The 16,616-nt window shown below is 44.9% G+C and overlaps 2 protein-coding genes across 4 annotated transcripts in view; both read right to left on the bottom strand.

Annotated features, from left to right (window-relative positions):
- The window catches only part of NACA (nascent polypeptide associated complex subunit alpha), an 11,718-nt gene extending 4,282 nt beyond the window's left edge, over nt 1-7,436 (bottom strand). Inside the window, exons 1-3 of the mRNA XM_046661116.1 lie at nt 7,270-7,436; nt 6,565-6,636; nt 1-3,853 (exon numbers count right to left, since the gene is read on the bottom strand). The exon at nt 1-3,853 is cut by the window's left edge and continues 1,109 nt beyond it. Of these exons, the coding sequence (XP_046517072.1) occupies nt 1-3,853; nt 6,565-6,636; nt 7,270-7,309 (3,965 nt within the window). The 5' untranslated portion in view covers nt 7,310-7,436. The remainder of the gene's footprint in view (nt 3,854-6,564; nt 6,637-7,269) is intronic.
- A 3,360-nt stretch (nt 7,437-10,796) lies between these two features.
- PRIM1 (DNA primase subunit 1) overlaps nt 10,797-16,616 on the bottom strand; it is a 10,915-nt gene continuing 5,095 nt past the window's right edge. For 2 of the 3 annotated variants that reach the window (XM_046661097.1, XM_046661106.1), the window contains exons 6-7: nt 12,459-12,557; nt 10,797-10,915 (exon numbers count right to left, since the gene is read on the bottom strand). In XM_046661097.1, the coding sequence (XP_046517053.1) occupies nt 10,896-10,915; nt 12,459-12,557 (119 nt within the window). In that variant the 3' untranslated portion in view covers nt 10,797-10,895. Of the gene's footprint in view, nt 10,916-12,458; nt 12,558-15,981; nt 16,173-16,616 lie in introns of all 3 variants that reach the window. The other variant, XR_006888603.1, reaches the window with a different exon arrangement.

Here is a 16,616-nt window from a genome sequence, read left to right as displayed (position 1 = left end):
GGGGCCCCTTTGGGAGGTGGGGTTGCTGAGGGCTCTTTGGGGGCTGGAGTTGCTGGGGCCCCTTTGGGAGGTGGGGTAGCTGAGGGCTCTTTGGGGGCTGGGGTTGCTGAGGCCCCTTTGGGAGGTGGGATAGCTGAGGGCTCTTTGGGGGCTGGGGTGGCTGGGGCCCCTTTGGGGGCTGGGGCCCCTTTGGGAGGTGGGGTTGCTGAGGGCTCTTTGGGGGCTGGGGCCCCTTTGGGAGGTGGGGTAGCTGAGGGCTCTTTGGGGGCTGGGGTTGCTGGGGCCCCTTTGGGAGGCAGGGTAGCTGAGGGCTCTTTGGGGGCGGGGGCCCCTTTGGGGGCTGGAGTTGCTGGGGCCCCTTTGGGAGGTGGGGTAGCTGAGGGCCCTTTGGGGGCTGGAGTTGCTGAGGCCCCTTTGGGGGCTGGAGTTGCTGGGGCTCCTTTGGAAGGTGGGGTAGCTGAGGTCCCTTTGGGGGCTGGGGTTGTTAGAGCCCGTTTGGGAGATAGGGTAGCTGAGGGCTCTTTGCCAACTGCAGCTGCTGGGCCCCCTGTGAGGGAGGGAGGAGTCAGGGCCTCTTCAGGGGATGGAGAAGCTGGGGCCCCTTTGGGGGAAGAAGGAGTTGCAGCTGAGGGAGGGAGGGTCTCTTTGGGAGATGAAGTTGCTGGGACCCCTTTGGGGGAGGAAGGAGTTACAGCAGGGGGAGTGGAGGCCCCTCTGGGGGGTGGGGGAGCCCGGGACTTTTTAGGGGATGGGGTTCCTGGGGCTTCTTTGGGGGAGGAAGTAGTCATAGCTGGGGGAGTGGAGGTCTCTTTGAGAGATGGAATTGCTGAGGCCCCTTTGGGAGAGGGAGGAATCAGAGCTGAGGGAGTAGGGGCTCCTTTGGGAGATGGGGTAGCTGGGGTCTCTTCAGGGGGTGGGGTTGCTGGGCCCCCTTTTCCAGACGGAGGAGGCAAAACTGGGGAAGTGGGGGCTCTTTTAGGGGATGGGGTGACTGGGGCCTCTTTAGAGGAGGGAGGAGCCACAGCTGGGGGAGTGGGAGTCTCTTTAGGGGATGGAGTTGCTGGGCCCCCTTTGGGGGAGGTAGGAGCCACAGCTGGGGGGGTGGGGGCCCCCTTGGGAGGTGGGGCAGCTGTAGAGTCTTTCCAGGATGGAGTTGCTGGGACTCCTTTGGGTGAAGAAGGAGTTATAGCTAGGGGAGTGGGGATCTCTTTAGGGGATGGGGTTGCTATCCCAGCTTTGGGGGAAAGAGGAGTAGGGGAATGCTTCTTGGCTAGTGATCCTTTAGGGACTTGAAAAGAAAGATTGGCCTCTGGAAGAAAGGAATCATCAGTTGGAGAAACAGATGATGAGAGATTTCCAGCAGAAGTATCAGGGATAGCAAGTACACATTTAGAAAGAGAAGGATCAAGAGTTAAGGGAGTAGCAGAAGTAGCTGAACCTTCCTTGGTTGGAGGTCTTGTAGTCTGAGGAGACACACTAGTCCCTAAAGGAGATGGGGAGTCAGCTAAGTAAGGTCCTTTGGGAGATGCAGTAACAGAAGCACCAAGGTCCTCAGTTGGGCACCCTTCAGGAGAGGAAGCCACAGGTGCCAAAGCTGAGGTATGAGAGATACCATGAACTTTCTTTGCACCTTGAGGAGGAGCACCAGCTGGGGGAAGAGAGGGACAAGGGTCAGACTTGGGAATTTCAGGGGCCAGTGACAGAGTGGCTGGAGAAGCAGAATCATTCTGGAGGGATAAAGTCACAGGTGGAGCCACAGGGCAACTTTCAGAGGTTGGAGGAACCAAAGGTAAAGTAGTAACAGCAGAAGTACCCTTCTTGGCTGGGTGGCTTTTAGGAGCTAAAGAGATACCTCCTTCTAGAAAAGGGCTGGCTGTAGTTGTAGGAGTGGAAGTAACTTTGGCAGTTGTAGGAGCCACCTCAGTGGTGGCAGCACTTCCCAAAGGAAATGTAGCTACAGGTGGGGTAGTGAGAGAACTTTTGAGAGGCAGACCAGTGGGGTCTGTGCTTGCATAAGGATCTGTCTTGATTATAGAAGTTAAGGAGCTAACACCCAGAGGAGAGGGAGTAGCACTGGCTGGCTTAACCACAGGGAGAGGCTCTACAAGGCTTTTCTTTGCTAAGGTGGCTTCAGGAGAAAGAGCCATCTCCAGAGAAGAAGATGTACTTTGGGGAGAGGGGGAACTTTTAGGTGCTGCCAGGGCCAGTGGTAGTAGAGTAGGGTCTTTCTTGGTAGGGAGTCCTGCCTGGGCTGGTGAAACAGGGGCTCCTACAGGAGAGGCAGGTACAATCTGGAGATCTTGCTGTGTTGGAGACTTTACTAGTACTGAAGCAGAAAGATTTTTGGGGTCCTCAGAGGCTGGCAAAGGAGAGACTGGTATCCCTAGAGTGGTTGTTACTTGAGGAGTAGGAAGCTCTTCGGCAGCCACAGGCGCCATACCCAAGACAGGAGGGGAAGATGAATCCTTACTTATAGGACCTGATGAAACTGGAGACACACAAGTAGCTACCTCAAAGGTAGTAGATGTTGCAGAAATTGTAGAGAGGTTAGTCATCACAAGTGGGGTGGTTCCAACAGAAGAAACAGGAGCTTCTTTCAAGCCTGGACTCCCTGGAGAAGCAGCAGGAAACTGGGCCACCAAAGGCTGATGATGAGTGGCATTAGGAGAGCCTTTGAGAATGAGAGGGGCTGTAGGAGATAATGGAGAAGATGGAGCTAAATGTGAGGAGCCAGAAGGGCTGCAGGAAGCTATGCACGTGATGGTAGAGGGGCCTTTGTCAACAGACAGAGCCAGAGGGGGAGCTGGAGCCCCTGTTGGAAAATCAGCCACAGCAGCGGGAACCACCTCACTTCTGGAAGGAAGGGGAGGAATTACAGACCTCTGAGAAGGGTAAGAGACCCCGATAGAAGAATGATCTCCAGAAATGGTATGCACTATAGGATCTGACAGAACATTAGGGCCTGTTTGACTTGAAGGCTGGGCAGGAGAACCAAGAGAACTCTGATGTAAAGGTGCAAGATTAGAGCCCAAAGAAGTGAGGAAAACTGGGGGAACGTTGGGAGTCACAGGAATAGTCTCAGTTGGAAGAGATAAGGCAGCAGGTGGACTAAGTGGTCCCTTTAGGCTGAGGCTTAGAGAGTTTTGTGGAGAAGTCCGAGCTGAGGAAACAGGGATGCCTTTGACCTGAGAGGAAGTGATGGTTAGGGGAGTGGGAGGTAGTGTTTGAGGACACGAGGCTACTGCAGATTGAACAGAGGCCAATGGAGTTATAAAATGGGAAGGAACAGCACTGACTATACCTGTAGGAATGGGAGTACCTTTTGGACCAGGGACTACTTCAGAGGGAGCTTGAATAGGAGAGGTCTGTGGTTCTGGGGAGGCAATGGGAGCTGGCAGAGATCTCACTGACCCTGACTGAGCCTCAGCAACTGAAGGAGGTGCACTAAGAGGATTAGGTGGATAACTCTTCTGCACTGAGTGGGGAGCCAAGGCCACAAGAGCCAAGGGAGCTGAAGAGGAATGCGCACCTTTCAGAGTTGGAGTAATCATGGGAGAGGCCAGAGCTAAGGCAGCTGGGGAGATGGGAGGCCCCATTAGGTTTGGCAGGAAAGCTGGGGTGTCAGGGAGGGAAGGGGCAGATCCCAAAGGCAGGGCTATCCCAGAGGATGACTGGGGAAAAGGAGCTTCAAAAGGGGTGGAGGCAACAGCAGAGGGAGAAAGGAAGGGGGGAGGCTGATTAGGGGTTGCCAGAGGGCAGTGTTGGGGGGCCAGGGAGGATGGAGGGGGAAGGGCAGGGTCAGGCTGCCCTAAGGCAGCAGTGACACTCAAAGCTGAAGACAGAGAACGCACAGCTGGAGGAGAAAAGCAAAAGGGGATGGAAAAGGAAGGAAAAAAACAAACGTGAGTTATGCAGCCCAACTTGGTACAACATGCCTCACAGGAAACACTGGAATTTTTAATCTGAGAACGAAAGTCACCACACAGGATTAGACAACAGTGATAGGCAACAGCAACCTTCCCCAAACATCCTTCAGGGATCAAGTAAGAATACATCCTTCTCCTCATCTCCCGAGTTCTACCGAAATAAGCCAACGATTTTCGGGTGGAGAAAACAGTGTCAGAGCAGCCTATCAGTCTAAAGGGGGAGCACAGGCCCAGGAGTGGGTTGGGAATAGCAGGCTTTCCACCCTTTCCCAGCTGTGCCCTCCCCTCCCTCCTCAAATGAACCTCTAGTCCTTCTCACCGGCCAGAGAATCACCATTAGACAAACAGCTGTTCTATCCTGTTCACCCAAGGAGCATGAACTAATGGAAACAGATACTGCAAACTGGGACAAGGAAGGTAGGGGGTGGTGCTAATGATGGGCAATCAGAGCTGAAGGAGAAAAGAAGAGGTGTCACGTGCTCAGGCTGCCACTAGGGCCAGGAAAAATCCAACTCTTAGAATAAAGTTTTAGGAAGGGGTGTCTGGCACAACTCCATTCTTCCTCAAGTTGAAACTCTTCAGAATTTAATACTAAATAGGAAATACTAAGTCACTTAGCCTCCCTATGCCTCAGTTTACCTATTCACCCCAAACAAAAAACCAACCACAAACGGGCTGGACTCAGTGGTCTCTACAGACCTTCCCAGGCATGTTAGCTCTTCAGCCATCCATCTAAGATGACTGAGACTGCCAGGGAGAGAGCGTAGTCACAGGGATAGGGACTGTATTATGAAACTGTAACCCAACTTGTTAAACCAGACTGTGGCTCTATTTTGGAAGCAGGAAATTGGAGTGGAGAGAACACACTGGATCCCCACCCCTTAACCTGGACAAGTATGTCATTCTGCCAAAATAGACTAGTATTTGGCACTAGAGTAAAGCTAAGCAATTACATTCTGAACAATGGAAAAATATCATGCTTACTACTCAGGAGATAACACAGGATTAGACCAACAAATGCTCAACACCTAGGCATATTAAGAAAACAAAATACAAAACCAAAAAACCATAGCATCCGAAGTTCTTCAGAGTATCCTCCTACAGACGAGACAGGTGGCTCAACCAGTTTTTCCTGGGGAGTTGGCAGCTCAAAGTCTTATGGTTACAGTGCAAATGCTTTCAAACATATTAAGCAGAACTCGAAACTTAGAATGTTTTCCTCTGACTGGACCTCAAGATGTGATAAGGCCCCAAACCAGTTCCCTGAGCTACTTTTCTCATTCATTCTAGAAATTAGTGAATTATAGGAAAAATTTCCAAGTGTTTATCACTGGTACTCCCTTAATATTATGATGAAACCTACTATGCAATGTCAAACTCTTCAGGAATCAGTTTAAAAGCACCATGTAAAGATTGCTTCCAAAGCAAATGCCATTAACTTGGAAGCTTGAAACCAGATTATTCTAAATTCACCTGAATTTCAGTGTCCACATTTGTAAAGTAAGTTTTTCAATGAGAATTTCTAAGGTTTTGTTTAGCACTGAAACCACAGGATCTTTAGAGGCCAGTCTTATTTTTCCCTTTGCTTGAAGTCGCTGGCAGTTCGAGGTTTTCGCAGAGCTCATTCTCCAGCTCAGAGGCCCCCTGCTTTTTCTTTTCTAGCAGCTGTATTAATCCCTTCAGCTGCCACAATCAGACAGGTGGGGAGGGTGAACCTTAACGCTTTCAACGATAAACAACTCTATTTTAATTCCAGAAGAAGACAAAAATTACCCTTAAGTGACAAGCGGAGTTTAAAAAAATTACTAAATTTACCATAAGAACAATATGTGAGGGTGGAGGGTACAGCCTGAAGATTCCCTTCGTTTCCTTCTGCACAACTGACTCAGCAAGAAGACCATCATCCAAAATTTTATTATTACCCGTCTCAAGTCTCATAGAGGAGTAGTTTAACCAGAATTCCAAACTTGCCTTAGCCTACGTTCTACATCCATTAATTTCAAAGCCGAGGAGCAGTCAATGGAAGGCTTTACTTCAGTCCTGGGTTCCAGACGAGCTGCTGATGCAGGCACTATTCCAGCACACAGAAACATCTCGGCACCAATCCAGAAAACAAGTTAACCAACCTCGCAGGGCCCTGGGGCCCAGAAGGACACATCTGCCACCAGCGCACAGCTCACTCTGACGTGTGATGTGGGCACAACGCCGAGCACTGCCATCTAAAACCTGGATGCCACCTGCTGTCGGGAACTCCACAAAAGCTCAGGTGTCCTTGGCCGCCAGTGTGTCATCCAGTTCCAACAGGTGAGCATCACCGGGCCCCTTCCCCGCTCACATTCCCACATGAGGTGAGTGTTCCACAGCAGAGCCCCTGGGAGGCAGCTGCCATACCCACAAAGCAGGCCGGGGAGCTGTCAATGTCAAACATACTGTTTTTACCCCACTCCCTAATGAAGTCCCTCCAGCGCAGCAGTTAATAGTACGGACGCTCCTCCCTCGTAAAGCCACAGCCCGATCTTCTTTAAGGAGCGTCAACTCCGAAGGACACAAGTCTCTTCCCATTGCCCCTTCACCCACCAAGTGGTCTTAGGGTCACCTTACGATCTTAACGAAGGGCCAGGGAGCTAGCGGAGCCTACCTGTCTCAGCCTGGGGCTGTGGCAACTCCTGCTCTGTAGCAGGGACGGTTTCTGTGGCTTCACCGGGCATTTCTGGAAGAAGGGAATAAAAGGAGGCCTGAATTGACTGGAATCCGTTCTGCTGCCCAACCTAGAGCCGGGTATTCTTAAAAACTCTGCGGACGACTGTTAAGAAACAAAGTCATAAAGGTGACCGGGGACAACCCTCCCCAAAGCCGCGGGAAGGGACGAGAGTCTGACGCGAGCCCCAGGGCTGTCAAGCGAATGCCCTCCTTCCACCTCCTCTTCCCTCCGCAGAGCGGCCTCCACGGGCCCATGGGCCGGTCTGCCCACAAGGCCGCGCTCGCCCCGTCCTCAGCGCGAGGGCAGCCTCCGCGCCTGGCTCCCGGCCGCTGCCCGGAACCACCTCCCCTCCCACACCCACGCTGCCGGGGCTGGGGCCTCCAGGACCCCTGTCTGCCGCGTTTCGGGAACCAGGGGTCACAGGGAGGACCTGAGTCCCAACACTCGCTTGTCGCGATAAGGACGGTGTGGGGGTCCCAAGGCTGGGACCCCTTCACCTCCCGTGGGTTCTCGTCAGGCCGTTCCCGACAGCGGACGCACTCCGCTGCCGCCCCCGACACCGCAGCGGCTCCCATCTCCCCTCCCCCGGACCCCCGGGCACGGCCCACGGCCCTCCTGCCTTGCTGTTGTCAGGACACCAACCGCAGATCTCACTTTGCCCGGAGGCCCCAAGGCCACACATCCCAGGGCCAAGTAGGAAGCCGGTGGCCTCGTAAAGCCTCCAACTCTCCTTAGCTCTCAGTCCCCGGGGCGCCTTAGCTCACAAGAAGGGCGGATGGCTGCGGATAGAGAGAAGCGGCGAGGATAGCACTTACTGTGCGGGGAACGCGGAACCAAGATGGCGGCAGAGAGACAGAGAGCGAGAGCGTGACCCACGCCTGTTGCAGAAGGCAGCCTGGCGGAGGGGGCGGGGCCGCGATGCGGTTCCGGGTCAGGAGCCGCCCGCAGCCACTTCCTTTATAGAGCGGGTCGTCCTGCTGTTCCCGGACGGGGCGGTAACGAGGCCTAAATAAGGGTAGGAATTCAGAACGCGATGCGCCGGCCTGGCCGGAAGTCTGCCGGGAGCCAGGCAGTCCTCAGAAAGCCGCCCCTTGCCGTCCCCCTGGTGGAGGCATCTCTGATACTCGAAGGGAAACTGTGACGAGGGGCAACGTCTGCGCACCGGTCAGCCACGTAGCCACAGCGGTATCATTAAGACTTCCTGATTTCCTTTCTCAGATAATGCAGGAAAGTAAGAGGTACTAATGTCGAATACCGGGGGCCAGCCGCGGTGGCCTAGTGGTGAAGGTCGGCGCCCCCGGTTCCGTTCCGGGCGCCCACCAACACCGCTGTGTTAGCGGCCATGCTGTGCCGGCGACGCACATCCTAAAAAAATAGAGGAAGATTGGCAAGGATGTGAGCTCAGGGCGAATCTTCCTTGGCAAAAAAACCGAAACACCACAGGGGTGGTATGCCCACCATTGGAAGGTAGCAGTGACCTAGGTTAAACCTCAAATATTTTATTTTTGGAATACACAATTTAGACCAATGCTGAAATTATTATAACGGTATAGATTCCCCTCCCTGGGAAAAAGAATATAGGCACATATACAATTTTTTTGCCTGTAACTTTGGACACTTCTTAGATATTGTGAAACGCATACATTCTAGAGGTCTAGGACCCCACGTTAAGAGCCCGTGCTTTATACAGTAAGATTCTTGAAAAGTGGAATGTAAAATCAGTGTTTTGTTAACTAAAGGCTTTGTGTCTGAACTCCTAAATCCTCTCTCAGCCCTACAAAAAGGACTCAACAAATATATTACCTACACCAGCTAACACCATTTGAGCTAATGGCTTTAAGACAGCTCTGCCTGCCTTTTAAGGGAAGCAGTGAACACTTAGAATGCTCTGGAAGCTACTTTAAAATTTCTGAGATCTTCACCATAGTGAAGAGAGGATTAGGATGAGTGAATTAGGATTAAACGAGATAGCAGGGTTTACCAGGAATGAGAAACTGAAATTCTCTTCAGGTAGGAGAGGCAGTTATCAGGGAGTGATAAAGAAAATGGACTCTGAAGCCACCCTCCTTTGTTTGAACCTCAGCTTGGTTGCCTAATAGTGACCTTAGGCAATTTAATCAACCTACTGGTGCCTGTGTTTCCTCATCTATAAAACGGGGATAATAGCAGCTACTTTATAGAACTGTTAGGAAGATTAAATTAGGTAATTTATGTACATTACTTAAAACGTGCTTATTGTTACTGTTAACATTGTAGAGAGAATTTCTACTTAAGTATGTGAGCGATCTGGAAGATTTATCAATGCAGTCCATTTACCTTCAGAAGGGCCAGCAATCACCAATCATCTCCTTAGACAAATAAAACTACATTTTGACCATTCCCTTTTCTTTTCCAGGAAGCCCCACCAACTTCTAACTCCCTGTTGCTAATGACTAGTTAAGGATGGATGTATTTTCTTTCTTTGGGTTTCTTTATAAACTGGGCGAGTTTGGAGCTGGAAACCAGTTCTGTGCCCTTTCTTTCTACAATTCTCATATGGATGAGCTGGCAAATCAGAGAATAGGGAAGCCGACGGTCTTTGAGCATGTTTCTGCTATCTTCAAGAACCCAACGTTTACTCTTTTACATAAGCACAATATACTGTGTAATTAATTTTATGGGCTAGTATAGCAGCTTTTATCCAATGGCTTTCATATTAAAGCATTAAAATACTTTAATGCCAGACACAGTTGAAGCTTAAAACATCTCTTGCTGAAAGCATAATAGCAATCTTCCCACTCTCATTTTGAGTTTTTAACATGGACTAAGGAGTCTCTAGTAATGTTGTATTCAGGAGTTTTAATTGACCCACTATTTTCTGAACCTGAAGACTGAATACATAGTAAACAAGCTCAAATAAAGAGGAATTTTGCACAAGTCTTTAATATTTCCTCTTAAAAAATTAGGAGAAAGAAATGCAAGGCATTTCAGTATGTTGACTGCATGACAGAGTCTGTTTTATATAAACCAAAAGATAAAAAAAGACTGTGGCTATAGAGAAAAGATGTTAAAGGAAATGCAAAGGAAGGAAATTTTCTTTTTAAAGATTGGCATCTGAGCTAACATCTGTTGCCAGTCTTCTTTTTCTCCCCAAATCCTCCCAGTACATAGTTGTATACTCTAGTTCTGAGTGCCCCTGGCTGTGCTATGTGGGACGCTGCCCCAGCATGGCCTGATGAGCAGTGCCATGTCTGTACCCGGGATCCGAACCAGGAAAACCCCTGGGCCACCGAAGCAGAGTGTGCGAACTTAACCACTCGGCCACGGGGCCGGCCCCAGAAGGAAAATTTTCATAAATCACAGAAGCACCAGTCTGATAGCTTGCTTCTCAGAAGACAGAATGTAAACCAGAATGACTGTTTTACTTAGATTGGTTGTAAAACCAGGCAAAGAAATCTGACACTTCAGAATCTATCAAACAAAAGCAAATATGGAAAAACCAAAACCTTTAAAATTAAATTTAAGTATGCGGATATGTAGAAAGTCCAAGTGTTCTGACAAGTACAAGAGGTTTTATGTTGGTGAAGCTGGTTATTTTTTTCTAAGCTGCTGCTTTACAGGCTAGACTAATCCAGTTGTTCTCTGAGGGAAAAGGTTAGGAGCTACAATTCTAACAGTTGTAAAAAAAATACTCTACTAGGTCCTAATATTGTAATCTAGTAACTCATATCTTTTGAATTGAAGGTTTGGTAGGTTTAGAAGGGCAGTTTACAGTGATTTTTAAAAGATGGGCAGTGAGGTGTGGCCTGACCAATAAAAATACCAGTAAGCAAAATTAGGGAGTGACTGAATACATACTCCAGGTATAATTAAGTGTCTAAGACTTAAGGACAAAGCTCTCTTTCACCTAGAGTACTCGCTCCAGAAATATGGAGGCTGTATCCAGTCTTGGGCATATTATTGCTCACTTACCTCTATATATGGCAACTGGTAGAGTGAGTATTTGTATCAGAAATCTTAGAATTATCTTTGTATAATATTAAATTTTACAAATTTATCTGCAATCCACTTATTCCTACCATTATTGCTCCTTCCAGGAACCTAGACACTCTCCTTGGGTGGTCTCAGGAATCTTTTCAACATAATTATTTCTGAAGAAAAGGCAATTTTGCTTTGAGCATTACGACACATACATGGTTCTGCCTTATTTTATTAAACAGCTCTCGAAGTATTTCATTCTTGGTTGAAGGTAGAAGATATCCACATTGGTTTGAGGGGTGTTGTTATCTTCAGAAGTCTTTTTGTAAATCTAAAATAAAATAGATTTTTATCAAAGGATAGTGAAGGAAAACAAAACAAAGCCTATTTATTTTCACTTTCTGATTTGCTTAATGCTTCCATTAAATTCACATCATGCATAAAGATTTGCTTTCACATTTGCTGAAGCCCACATTGTAGGCTGAGCTAGCACAGAACAAGAATACAAAGGACTTAATATGGCCAGTTGGAGTGGCAGCTTCAACAAGGCTTTCCAAGTTCACAGTCATCGTTGTTCATTCAATAGGCACATATTTGAGTGTCTGCTATGACTAGAGCATTATCTTAGTCACTACTCTTTAACCCACACACATTTTATTCAAAATGAAGTGGAAAGGGAGTTTGCATTTCTTTAACGTTGCCACAGTGTTCTGTGGTATCTATCAATCTCTTCAATAATATCCACTGCTGATTTTTTTCCTTTTGGCTTACACACATGCTCAGGACTCTCCTATTTAAAGAACTCTTCCTTTGACACTGCTTATCCTCTTAGCACCTCCTTCTAGTTCCTATATCCAAAAGGATTTTATCAGTTCCCTACTGCATTTGACCCTTGATAATCTTCTGAAACTTTCCTTTCCCCTGGCTTCTGTGACTCTTTTACTTCCATCTTTCATCTCTCCACTTCCAAATCATTACCAAGTCTCAAGGATGGCCCCAGTATTTGCACCTTATGGAGCTCTCCAGTGTTGCTGTCCTAATGGTAATAGCCCATTTGGTCTCTTGGGCTCTATTCTATCCCTAGATGTATTGTTGCTAGATTTATCTTTCTAAATAAAACTACATATCATGGCACTCTCTTCCTCTAAAACCTTTAATAGCTTCCCTGTCCCAAACTCCTAAGACTGTATGGAATTCAAGGCCATCTGTACTCTGGCTTCCCATCTGCTTCTTCAGATTTCTATCCCATCACTTCCTGACACATCTCTTTCCAGATTAGCTGTACTACTCAGTGGCCTCCAGAGTGACCCAATGCTTTCCTGCCTCTATGCCTTTGCTCCTGCTGTTCCTTCAAGAATGAACCACCTGTCTTCTTTTTCTACTCCTGTACTCTTATCTCATCAAATCTCTGCTTGTAGAAATTTTACTCATGCCTCAAGGCATGGTATTTTGGCATTGGGGATTAGAATTTGTATAGCAGCTCACTGGAAAGAGTTCAGATACCACCCCTTTCATATGAAATCTTCTCTGGTTCTCTCAATGAGATGAGATCTCTTTCTCAGCATTTTCTTGGCATCTTTGTTTTGTACCAGTTAGTACTTCCAATAGGCAGGGAGGCAAGGTAGGGAATTCATCTTTGTATAATTCATCTTTGTCTCCCTCATAGTACCTCAGAAAATAGAAGGAGTTGAATGAATATGTGTTGAATTGAATTAAGGAAGCTCAATTTTCAAAAACCCTAAGGATAGTAATATAATCAGTAACTTTTTTTGGGAGGGCAAAGACCAGAGCTCTAGAACTGCTCACTTGCTGGATGCTTTAAACTACCCATGCTAAGATCCAAACAGCTAAAAGGGAAAGGTGTACAGTCTTACCACTCTTCTTGAGAAGTTCTCCTTTTCGGGATTTATCCAGGTTTTCAAGAAACTGTTCAAAAACTTTTACATAAGGAGCTAGGCTGGTCTTCTTATAATCTAATTTATGAAGACATGCATTATAATTAGTGTTTTGGCAGCAGGAATAACAGGAAAGTATAACTTTAAGTTTCTTGTAAGAATTCTCTAGAACAATGCTGTGAGAAATGTGTAATTTTAAACACTTTAGTAGCCACTTTAAAAAGGTGAAATTAAGGGCCAGCCCTGTGGCCAAGGGGTTAAGTTTGTGTGCTAATCCGGAGCTCAGGGTTTCCCCAGTTCAGATCCTGGGCGTGGACCTAGCACCACTTATCAAGCCATGCTGAGGTGGTGTCCCAAATAGCAGAACTAGTAGGACCTACAACTAGGATATACAACTATGTCCTGGGGGGCTTTGGGGAGAAGAAGGGAGAAAATAAGAAAGATTGGCAACAGATGTTAGCTCAGGGCCAATCAAAAAAAAAAAGTGAAGATAATTTTAATATATTTTATTTAACCCAGGATATCTAAATTATCACTTCAACATGTAATAAAAATTGAAATATTGTACTTTCTCTTTCATACTGTCTTTGAAATCTAGCATTTTGTAGTTAAAGTACACCTCAATTTAGATGTATATCATCAGAAATATCTGATTCATATTTACATATAAATTATAAAATATACAGTTGAAAAAGTAGGCTCATATATCCAAGCTTTCCAAATATACTTAAAAGTTTTCCAATGATTGAATTGAGTGTCAGTTTTTAAATTTAAATTAATTAAGATTAAATTAAAAAAAATCAGTTCCTTTGTTATATTAGCTACATTTCAAGTGCTTAATATCCCCATGCGGCTAGTGTATTAGACAATGCTGCTCTAAAACTGCCAAACCACACGCACATATCTACTCTAGTAGTCAGGCCCTCTAATATTAGATTAATATAACCTATTGCTATGTGTTAAGTCTCACCCAACATTCTTTTCTTTAAAAATTGTGGCTTCAATAATAAATAGCTTTGCCAACAGAGCAAAACATTAAAAATGTGAAGTCAGGGCCATGCCTTTTGAAGACTATTAGAAATTTATAGTCACAGTGCATGAAGAACAGGTATTCTTTGATTTATAGTCTAAACATGTACATAATAAAATTTTGAATACAGAATCTTAATCATCCATTTAATTACATAATCTATAATTAATAGCCAATAAGGGAAGAAAATCTGAGAACAGGATGAGATTTGGATTTTGGTATTTTGTTATGTCTGCATGGAATTAAGAGTCCTCATAATAGTTCACGGAAGAGTAAAAAAAACACTATACTTTAAAATAAAGTTTTAGTAAATGTTATCTGACTTACTTGGGACTGGAATATCTGAACTGTGGCAGTTATGAAGGTACATTATAACTTTGTCCTACATTTTCATATATGAATTTTCTTATAATAAATAAACTCATACCAAAAAAAGGTTAGTTTGGGATTAACCACGTAGTACTTTGAACCTTTAATGCAAGATTGTAAGCTCCTTAGATGTAGGACTGTATGTTTGTTTCACCACTGTGGAATATATAATAGGCACTCAATAATTATTTAAACAGATATTTACTAACTGCCTATTATATGTTAAGTACTATGCTAAATTCTAAAAAAGTCTAAGCCATACTACTTGGTCTCAAGAAGTTTTCAAATGAATTGGAAACACAAATTCTTATGTAGTAATAGAAAATAATATATAATTAAAGGCCAAAACGGCATATGGATAATTAGGAGTCCAAAGAATTGCCCAATCAGTGTTGAGGTGGCTATGAACTGGGTCTTAGAAAAAAGATATAATCAGATAGAGAGGAGAGTGGAGAACATTCCAGGATTTGGGAAGTAGAAGGGAAGGTATAAATGGTACTAATGTGAAAAAGGGCAACGGCTTAAAATCACAGAAACTAAAGAGATAATAAGGAACTTACATCTCACCTATTCCAACCTCCCATTTCCTCTATAGCATCCCTGACTGACTGAAGGCTATTAGCCTATTTACGAATACTTGAAATGATAGGCACTGCAGTGTATTTTTGAACAGGAATATTTATTAGGAAATTTCTCCTTATAAGGAATCAAAACTTGCTTCCTTTAAATGTCTGAACAAAAGAAAAAGATGTCCACAAAGAGACATTACACTCAAAGAATTGTGTTAAAGTAATATAAGTTTTGCACTTTTTAAAAAAAGAGTTAAATGGTACCAACAGGTTTATAATGAATGGAAAAAAGAGCAGTCCTTGCCCTAATTCTAACCTCTCCATCCTCTTGCATGGCAACCACTTTTTCTTCTCTAGCACCTACTTCTAACTATTGAACACTTCCATTGTTATTTAGAAATCTGAGGCCATTCTTCTTAGGTCTGTGGCTTTTTTAGGGGGAGGGGTAGTAGGAAGGGGTCTGAAAGCTCTTCAGATCTTTTCTTAATTCTTACTGTTCTGAAATTTCAAAATGATGTGCCTTGGTGTAGGTCTGTTTTCATATTATGCTGAGTCCTTTCAATCAAGGACTCATTTCTGAGATGTTTTCCTATATAATTTCTCCTCCTTTTTATTTGTTCTTTTTCTAAAACTCCATAGTCAGATATTTGACCTCCTGAAACAGACCTCTAATTTTCTTTATCTTTTTCCTCCTTAAAACAACCACAACAACAAACTTGTCTTTTTTGTACTACTTTCTGGGAAATCTCAACTTTTCTTTTCTGACCCTTCCATTGAATTTTTTTTTCTCCTGAGGAAGATTCACTTGGAGCTAACATTTGTTGCCAGTCTTCCTCTATTTTGTATGTGGGCCACTGTCACAGCATGGCCACCAATGAGTGGTGTAGGTCCATGCCTGGGAACGGAACTTGGGCCTTTGAGTAAAGTGCACCAAACTTAACCACTATCTTTTATTCTCTGACGATATTCGTTTTTTAAAAAAAAGCTTTCCTTTGTTTCTTGCATTGTCTGTTTTCCCTGAGTTCCTTTTTCCAGGTTATTCTGATTTTTCATGTTGGAGACTTTTTCAGATATTTTAAACAGAATACGTAATCACTCTACAAACATTAATAGTGGAATGTACTATGTTTAGGTATTATGGTAGAGCTGGAATAGATGAAGTGATATTTGAGCTTGGGTTTTGAAAGAAGGGTAGCAACATTTGACCGAAAAGGTCAATCAGAGATCACAGACCTGCACTGTCTATTCCAGTTGTCACTAGCCACATGTGGCTATTTAAATTAAAATTAAATGAAATTAAAAATCTAGTCTCACATTTGAAGTGATCAAAAGCCACATGTGGCTAGTGACTACATGTTGGGGAGCACATAACATTTCCATCATCACAGAAAGTATTACTGGACTCTGTTGCTATTGAGCGTCTCCTGGGTATTGGTATAAGATTTGACTTCCATTAGCAGGAAGATTTATAAATCCCTTAGCTCCTTCAAATTCTTGAATATACAATTCAATTATAGTTTTGACATATATTTACCATAACACTCATCTGGATACATCCAAAACAAAGAACAAGGGGGCTAGCCCCGTGGCCAAGTGGTTAAGTACTCGCGCTCTGCTGCAGCGGCCCAGGGTTTTGCCAGTTCAGATCCTGGGCATGGACATGGCACTGCTCATCAGGCGACGCTGAGGCAGCATCCCACATGCCACAACTAGAAGGACCCACAACTAAAAAAAAATATACAACTTTGTGTCGGGGGGCTTTGGGGAGAAAAAGGAAAAATAAAATGTTTTAAAAAACAAAAACAAAAAACTCCACAAAGAACAGAAGTACTGCATACATAGTAATTGTTAAATAAATAGCTGTGAATCTAAGACTGTGAGATTCAAACAACTATTAACACCAAATGACCACTTAATTGTACAATACAGATCCTGGCATATAGATGTTGCTTAGTAAATATCTGCTGAGTCAAATTAGATTCAACAGCACCATTTGGGCAATTGATGAAGACAGGACAGAAGCAATGCTATAACATTATTTGTTACTGAGCTGGTTTCAGGATAAACATTGATCCCCTCTGGGCTAAATCCAAGGAGAATTAATTACTGGAGTGACAGAAGGATGTCTATATAAAAAGCTTATGTTAAAGTGACACTTCCATATATCAA

Source organism: Equus quagga, chromosome 1 (assembly GCF_021613505.1).
Source record: "Equus quagga isolate Etosha38 chromosome 1, UCLA_HA_Equagga_1.0, whole genome shotgun sequence".
Lineage (NCBI taxonomy): Eukaryota > Metazoa > Chordata > Mammalia > Perissodactyla > Equidae > Equus > Equus quagga.
The sequence above is the reverse complement of the archived record's forward strand: the minus strand, read 5'-3'. Positions and strand labels throughout refer to the sequence as shown.